This window comes from Mizuhopecten yessoensis, unplaced genomic scaffold (genome assembly GCF_002113885.1).
Source record: "Mizuhopecten yessoensis strain PY_sf001 unplaced genomic scaffold, ASM211388v2 scaffold9465, whole genome shotgun sequence".
Taxonomy (NCBI): Eukaryota; Metazoa; Mollusca; class Bivalvia; order Pectinida; family Pectinidae; genus Mizuhopecten; species Mizuhopecten yessoensis.
The window spans coordinates 77,912-87,174 of record NW_018408061.1 but is presented as its reverse complement, the minus strand read 5'-3'; the positions used below and the strand labels follow the sequence as shown (position 1 = coordinate 87,174).

Below are 9,263 nucleotides of genomic sequence, written 5' to 3'. Positions count from 1 at the left end.
AATAATATAATGATAAAATCGAATAATATAATGATGACATCATATAATATAATGATAAAATCAAATCACATAATGATGATATCAAATAATATAATGATAAAATCGAATAATATAATGATAAAATCGAATAATATAATGATAAAATCAAATAATATATTGATGCAATCATATAATATAATGAAAATATCAATTCATATAGTATTTTTATGCCATATGTGACAGCTATGGCGTTCCATAATTCTTACTTTGACATTACTATCTAGCGGAAACCTTCCAAGTTCTCCGTATATCATAAAGTTCGGTGTAGACGTTTTAACATTAAATGTGTTTGCAAAATTTTAAATGTAAACATTCGATAAGTTTATAGTTACAGAAACCCAAAACTTCACATCCATATAAAACAAAAAGTTTGATGGCTTTGTCAAATATATCAAGTTGACAATCTATTGACAAATTATGATCCTTACATTTGGAAATAGCACCATACTTTGCTTTTAAACCTTTACCATACAGTTGTTTAATATTAAACTGTGTCAAACCATAATGCATTATATCCCTCTACGGATGAACTTTGTTGTTATGTTGTTACCATTGACCCTGATTAATAATAATTACCTGTTAATTCACCAGTATGTTTCATGTTTCCATTTATATAAGGTATGTTGTGCTGACGAGTAAACACCATGAGGGATACACCATGTGGCCATCCGCACATTCCTGGAACTGGAACGCCATGGACGTCGGGCCGCATCGGGACCTTGTCGGTATCTATATATTGTCCATAGTTTAGCATATGGTTGTAACCCCATCAGTTAACCAGTCAATAGGCAAAACACAGCTAACCCAGACCGTGGTGGAGAAGTACCACAGAGGGGACATGTTTTCCGCAAAGATCAGTTTCTTACAGCCCGTAAATGCGGCACCCTGTATTTTAGTAAACGCAATTTTCTGAAAAGACACATACTTTTATATCCATTATAAAGATTTTAAAAACATTGATTTAAAGGTTTGAATATAAAACAAAATAGCAACCGTAAACCATCACATATGTCGTTTACATATGTCCTATTAACCGTCCGACCAGCGTAAGTTTTTCTTATCTACATACATCATAGTAATATTGTGACCTTGACCATTGATACATGTAACTTCCTTCTCATCCAGGTGAGCTAGCCAATGCTGTCCGAAACAAGACCGCCATGTTTTTCGGGTTGTATCATTCCCTGTTTGAGTGGTTCAACCCCCTGTATCTGGGAGATAAGGCAAACAAGTTCCACACCCAGAACTTTGTCAGGGTATGTTTTCCTCATTAAATAATAAACATGCATCCGATTTGTAAACAAAAGATAGTGTTTAAAAGTTGTATTGTCAGTTAACCATTTTAACTACATACATATATGCCTTTATTGGTATACATACTCTATATCAGTGCCTGATTTGACTAAAACTCACTGTTACACGCAGGAGAAGACTCTCCCCGAGCTGTACGAGATTGTGAACAGGTACAAACCCGATATCATCTGGTCGGACGGAGACTGGGAGGCCCCCGACTCCTACTGGAACTCCACACAATTCCTAGCCTGGCTCTATAACGACAGGTATTACCCTAAACACTATCATACACCATCAGTAAGACTAGCTAGCCCAATATACCGTACAGACACAACCAGCCATGCACACTATCTTTAAAGGTATGACCGCCAATCCTACCCTGCCTTACATGTGCCGTGCCCCTTCCACTCCTAACCTTTACAGGTGCCCAAACCATGCCTGCAGGTATATAAGCAGCCAATTCCTGTAAGCAGAGATGTATAAAGCTTAATCGCTAAAAATGTAGAGTTTTGAGTGGAAATGTGTCACTAGAAGAAACAATGTACCTAGTTATATAGACTGGCCACCGTCTCTAGAATATTGAATAATTAAGAAAACAATTTTAACTCTAAAATTTGATCACTTTGATGTCTGATTCTAAGTTCTAAACTAGGGGAGATAAGCTAGTAGTAAAATGCAGCCGAGAAATTCTTCATACAAACTTAGGGGCTGGTAGCCAGTCTTCTAGTTTTATATCATACTCACATTTTACAGATCGTACATAATATTGTATTTCAGCCCTGTGAAGGACACTGTGCTGACCAATGACCGATGGGGAAGTGGAGACATGTGTAAACACGGGGGCTATTTCACCTGTTCTGACCGGTACAATCCAGGTACGTATTTCCTAACCGATACAATCGAAGTACGTGTACTGACCGGTACAATCCAGGTACGTATACTGATGGTTAATCCAAGTACATATCCTAACAGGTACAATCGAAGTACCTGTACTGACTGGTACAATTCAGGTACGTGTACTGACTGGTACAATCCAGGTACGTGTACTGACCGGTACAATCCAGGTACGTATACTGATGGTTAATCCAAGTACATATCCTAACAGGTACAATCGAAGTACGTGTACTGACCGGTACAATCAAGGTACGTATACTGACCGGTACAACCCAGGTACGTATACTGACCGGTACAATCCAGGTACGTATACTGACCGGTACAATGCAGGTACGTATACTGATGGTCAATCCAAGTACATATCCCAACAGGTACAATCGAAGTACGTGTACTGACTGGTACAATGCAGGTACGTATACTGACCGGTACAATCCAGGTACGTATACTGATGGTCAATCCAAGTACATATCCTAACAGGTGCAATCGAAGTAAAGGTACTGACCGGTACAATCCAGGTACGTGTACTGATAAACACAAAGCATACAGGTAAAATCCAGTTCCTCATATTACATGTAACAGGTAAACCCCAGAAACCTATGCCCAGAGTTATCCACACCAACACATATTTCTCATCGAGTGGAAATATTTATCAACAAGAACTCTATACTTATATGGCAATTTCTAAAGGAAAGAGACATATATTGACTGTGCTTTTTTTACTTACACCATTTTGTGGAGAAGTTCAGAGAGTGAAAGATAAGATGAATGACGAGAAAGACGCTACTAAAGTCTGTAAGAGAGATCTAAATATGGGGTACTAAGGGAAGCATGGTGGTGTTTTCCTCTGTGAAAAGGGTTATCAGAAGTTATTAGAAGGCCTATAGCGTGTTTTTCAAAAAACATCACATAGCTACATTTTTGAGACCACGCCAAACAATAAGCGACATGCGATGGCAACAAAGAGAGCTTACACTGCAACATTTACGACTCGTTGTCGGTAGATACGACTCTTTAGCACCGCGACCTTTCCTGAGGTCAGAAAGGAAAACGTTATTAACAGAAAAGCACAAGATTGTCACGACTGACCACTTCAATACTAACACTTACGTCATCATTAGAATCCTGCATGATGTCATCGATTTAGGAAGGACATACCATATAAGATCGAGAAAATAACCAGAGGCAGATAAAATTGAAAATTATCGAAGCCATCTAGATACGACAATCGGCCAACATGATGAGACGTAATCAAATGCATGCCGGCTCAGTACTGACCTGCTCTTCACTGTGTAACCACGTAGTGGCTTGTCTTCACTCCAACTTTCGTCTAGTGACGCGGTGCGCTTTAGGAACTGGATTTGCCTTTCAATTTCCCTACCTGTGCGACAATGAGTTTTCTCTTCCACAAGTCACTTTGTATGAGAATAACAAAATAGTTCATTCTAAGGCGAGCTTGTTTCGCTTATAACAAGTTCATTACCAGAGTACTTTTTCAAACAACGGATTAATTTTTGGAAATATAAATTGTGTTTTCATTTTATTTTATGACCATACGGATATATCAATAAAACAAAGTTAATGATGAAATGAGATGATGAAGAAAAAAGGTTAAGGTTGGAAAACAATCGTACTGCAACCCTGAGGGAGTACATGTCAGTTTATTGTGGTGGCGATCATAGCATTTGCTTAACAATATCAATTCCCTTCAAAGAATATTTATTTCCCAACAGACTTGATAGACTTATAATACTTCCCTGTAGTTGGTGTAGATGTTATTTTGGTAAGTTCGTACTATTCAATGTTCGTGAGGTGAGTGATATAAACTCATCTATTTTGTAACATTTTCTGATCTACATGTGAAATCATTTATCATATATTTTATGGTCAAAGTGAAGTTTGCAGAAAATATAGAAAATCGAAACATTAATATTAGTATTTATTTTATTTTTAATAGGCGTTCTCCAGAAGCATAAATGGGAAAACGCTATGACACTGGACCAGAAGTCGTGGGGATACAGGAGAGATACGGATCTATCTGACGTGCTTACTATACAGGAACTCATTGCTACACTGGCGGAGACCGTTAGGTACGGTATTGGTAACGTATAGTAAAGCCGGAATCAATGATCGTGTTTCAGAAACAAAACACGCTTTGATACATGTAACATGAAAGTCTGGTTCATATCAACTTATATTTGTTTATACATTGTAACATATAGTCTGTCCATTAGTTAGGCGGACAGGGTTTCCTGATTCTGAGTCCCTAACCCTAAGCCACAAGGCGGCTGAACGGGGAGCCAGAAGAATGGGATTAAATAACAATTTTCAGATATCTACAAAAGAACAAAAATGCCAAAGTTAAGCCGTCAGTTATATGGAGGTTTCATGTATTTAGTGTTATCATACAGAGTCCTTCCAGTCCTTAATAGCGCCACACATAGGAGTGAAATACTGGGTTTATAGAGAGGTTTATGAAAGGAAAAGCAAAAGGTATATCTTAAGAAGCTGTATAGATTTTCAAAAATATGGTAAGATGTATTATGTTAATAAAGGGCCCCCCCCCCCCTACAATTTTGTGCTCTGCTTCTCATGGAAGCGCAAGACATGGAAATACAGTTTAGGTATTTCACCATTGTCGGATGGTAAACAAACAAAGGATACAGTTTTGTCACATAGTCTCTGATCTCGGATGTGGTCAAATCATGGTGTCACAGTTTACATAGGATTATATATGATAAAGTGTATGCTTTTCGAATGCGTCTGAACATAACATGTCACTGTAACTAATAATGAGTAAGTAAACTAACTTACCTGATACCAGCAATAAACAAAGTATTTGATAGAAATGTCATATAGTATCATAGCTACATCCCTATTTGAAATACCCCTTTTCACCAAATTCAAGTTGGGAAAGTATTTCTTTATCTTGAAAACCAAATAAGTAGTTTCAAAGACTACCACGTTTAAACCTTTTAGATAGTCAGTACGCTTTCCTTGTTTCAGGGTTAGACGTTTAAACCTTTTAGATACTCAGTAAGCTTTCCTTGTTTCAGGGTTAGACGTTTAAAACTTTTAGATACTCAGTAAGCTTTCCTTGTTTTAGGGTTAGACGTTTAAAACTTTTAGATACTCAGTAAGCTTTCCTTGTTTCAGGGTTAGACGTTTAAAACTTTTAGATACTCAGTAAGCTTTCCTTGTTTTAGGGTTAGACGTTTAACCCTTTTAGATACTCAGTAAGCTTTCCTTGTTTTAGGGTTAGACGTTTAACCCTTTTAGATACTCAGTAAGCTTTCCTTGTTTTAGGGTTAGACGTTTAACCCTTTTAGATACTCAGTAAGCTTTCCTTGTTTCAGGGTTAGACGTTTAAAACTTTTAGATACTCAGTAAGCTTTCCTTGTTTCAGGGTTAGGCGTTTAAACCTTTTAGATACTCAGTAAGCTTACCTTGTTTTAGGGTTAGACGTTTAAACCTTTTATATACTCAGTAAGCTTTCCTTGTTTCAGGGTTGGACGTTTAAACCTTTTAGATACTCAGTAAGCATCGCTTGTTTCAGGGTTAGACGTTTAAACCTTTTAGATGCTCAGTTATCATTCCTTGTTTTAGGGTTAGACTTTTAAACCTTTTAGATACTCAGTAAGCATCGCTTGTTTCAGGGTTAGACGTTTAAACCTTTTAGATTCTCAGTAAGCATTCCTTGTTTCAGGGTTAGACCTTTAAACCTTTTAGATACTCAGTAAGCATCCCTTGTTTTAGGGTTAGACGCTTTAACCTTTTAGATACTCAGTAAGCTTTCCTTGTTTCAGGGTTAGACCTTTAAACCTTTTAGATACTCAGTAAGCATTCATTGTTTCAGGGTTAGACGTTTAAACCTTTTATATACTCAGTAAGCTTTCCTTGTTTCAGGGTTAGGCGTTTAAACCTTTTAGATACTCAGTTATCATTCTTTGTTTTAGGGTTAGACGTTTAAACCTTTTAGATACTCAGCTATCATTCCTTGTTTTAGGGTTAGACGTTTAACCCTTTTAGATACTCAGTAAGCTTTCCTTGTTTTAGGGTTAGACGTTTAAAACTTTTAGATACTCAGTAAGCTTTCCTTGTTTCAGGGTTAGACATTTAAACCTTTTAGATACTCAGTAAGCTTTCATTGTTTCAGGGTTAGACGTTTAAACCTTTTAGATTCTCAGTAAGCATTCCTTGTTTCAGGGTTAGACGTTTAAAACTTTTAGATACTCAGTAAGCTTTCCTTGTTTCAGGGTTGGACGTTTAAACCTTTTAGATACTCAGTAAGCATCCCTTGTTTTAGGGTTAGACGCTTTAACCTTTTAGATACTCAGTAAGCTTTCCTTGGTTTAGGGTTAGACCTTTAAACCTTTTAGATACTCAGTATGCTTTCCTTGTTTCAGGGTTAGACGTTTAAAACTTTTAGATACTCAGTAAGCTTTCCTTGTTTTAGGGTTAGACGTTTAACCCTTTTAGATACTCAGTAAGCTTTCCTTGTTTTAGGGTTAGACGTTTAAAACTTTTAGATACTCAGTAAGCTTTCCTTGTTTCAGGGTTAGGCGTTTAAACCTTTTAGATACTCAGTTATCATTCTTTGTTTTAGGGTTAGACGTTTAAACCTTTTATATACTCAGTAAGCTTTCCTTGTTTCAGGGTTAGACATTTAAACCTTTTAGATACTCAGTAAGCATCCCTTGTTTTAGGGTTAGATGTTTAAACCTTTTAGATACTCAGTAAGCATTCCTTGTTTTAGGGTTAGACGTTTAAAACTTTTAGATACTCAGTAAGCTTTCCTTGGTTTAGGGTTAGACCTTTAAACCTTTTAGATACTCAGTAAGCATCCCTTGTTTCAGGGGTAGACGTTTAAACCTTTTAGATACTCAGCTATCATTCCTTGTTTTAGGGTTAGACGTTTAAAACTTTTAGATACTCAGTAAGCTTTCCTTGTTTCAGGGTTAGACCTTTAAACCTTTTAGATACTCAGTAAGCTTTCCTTGTTTCAGGGTTAGACATTTAAACCTTTTAGATACTCAGTAAGCATTCATTGTTTCAGGGTTAGACGTTTAAACCTTTTATATACTCAGTAAGCTTTCCTTGTTTCAGGGTTAGGCGTTTAAACCTTTTAGATACTCAGTTATCATTCTTTGTTTTAGGGTTAGACGTTTAAACCTTTTAGATGCTCAGTTATCATTCCTTGTTTTAGGGTTAGACTTTTAAACCTTTTAGATACTCAGTAAGCTTACCTTGTTTTAGGGTTAGACGTTTAAACCTTTTATATACTCAGTAAGCTTTCCTTGTTTCAGGGTTGGACGTTTAAACCTTTTAGATACTCAGTAAGCATCGCTTGTTTCAGGGTTAGACGTTTAAACCTTTTAGATGCTCAGTTATCATTCCTTGTTTTAGGGTTAGACTTTTAAACCTTTTAGATACTCAGTAAGCATCCCTTGTTTTAGGGTTAGATGTTTAAACCTTTTAGATACTCAGTAAGCTTTCATTGTTTCAGGGTTAGACGTTTAAACCTTTTATATACTCAGTAAGCTTTCCTTGTTTCAGGGTTAGACATTTAAACCTTTTAGATACTCAGTAAGCATCCCTTGTTTTAGGGTTAGACGCTTTAACCTTTTAGATACTCAGTAAGCTTTCCTTGTTTTAGGGTTAGACGTTTAACCCTTTTAGATACTCAGTAAGCTTTCCTTGGTTTAGGGTTAGACCTTTAAACCTTTTAGATACTCAGTAAGCTTTCATTGTTTCAGGGTTAGACGTTTAAACCTTTTAGATACTCAGTAAGCTTTCCATGTTTCAGGGTTAGGTTGGGACGTCATTGGAGACCAGAATATAAATAGTCGTTACCATAAAGCACTATATAATATTCAGTATTCGAATCTTGGTATTACTGTCGCTATAACTGACTGAACTAATATCATCCATGACCTAACAGTGCGTAAAAAGAACACATGGAATGCTTTCATTTAAGATATCGTTTTACACACAAGCGAATTGTATATTGATATACTTATCTCCTTTAAATTATAAATATAGAATAGTTCTTTTGTTAACAGGCAAATATTTATGTACGGCAATAATTCAAATACCAAATTGACTATGTGAATTCCTGATAAGATCATTGGAATAATGATCCAACCTCATAGATTTTAATTGGTTTTCAGAACATCATTGTCTTCTCAGTTCCCCCAGGGATTAGCTGTTAAGAAAATAATACAATTTTCATAAGAATTTGTAAAAAACAAAGTGATTTAACATGAGAAGTAATGATCATATTATGGTTATAGTATACTATATTGAATTTATATAATTCTATGTCATTTTATAAGGAAGGTAAATGCTTTATATTGGTATATTACGTAAATATGCAACATAATGATGAACAGGATACTTGCAATAATAATAACCATAACGTTATAAATAAATAATATATTTGGAGAAGCTGACCAATATTTCAATGTTCCAATGTTCCAAAATAGCTAAAACTCCAAAAAGCAATATTTTAGTAAGCATGTTCAATTTTATGCTATGAGGAAATATACGCTTTCCCTTTGAAATAGTACTAGTATTAAAGGACTTGTTTAGAGCAAAGGAAATAACAACATAATGACGTTTTCATAAGTCATATGCTAGTCTACATTGTATGATATATCACTTAACATGCAGGCCTATACGCTTATCAATGACATATGCTTTATGTGTGCGAGATATTTATTTGAAAAGATAACGCAATACACTTTCCCTGCCCATATATCTTAACATCTGATGCTGTAAATCATACATTCTTTTTTTTTTTGTAATGGTTTTATTTTTCATTACATATACATAAACAGGACATTCACGCATTCTCACATATATCACATATACACACACGGACATGGATTAAGCATTATCACAATCAATTTCATTGTCATCATTCTATCATCATCAACATATCATCATCATCATTATCTTTATCATCTTCTTCATCCTCTTTCATATATACTTATTCAATCATCATCATTGCCATAATCCATCATCATCCAAAATCTTCA

The 9,263-nt window shown here is 35.6% G+C and overlaps 1 protein-coding gene across 1 annotated transcript in view; it reads left to right on the top strand.

Moving 5' to 3' along the window:
* Nucleotides 1-9,263, top strand: part of LOC110458162 (alpha-L-fucosidase-like) — a 32,604-nt gene that overhangs the window by 14,278 nt on the left and 9,063 nt on the right. Inside the window, exons 2-6 of the mRNA XM_021509767.1 lie at nt 658-764; nt 1,165-1,295; nt 1,465-1,598; nt 2,110-2,207; nt 4,181-4,313. Of these exons, the coding sequence (XP_021365442.1) occupies nt 658-764; nt 1,165-1,295; nt 1,465-1,598; nt 2,110-2,207; nt 4,181-4,313 (603 nt within the window). The remainder of the gene's footprint in view (nt 1-657; nt 765-1,164; nt 1,296-1,464; nt 1,599-2,109; nt 2,208-4,180; nt 4,314-9,263) is intronic.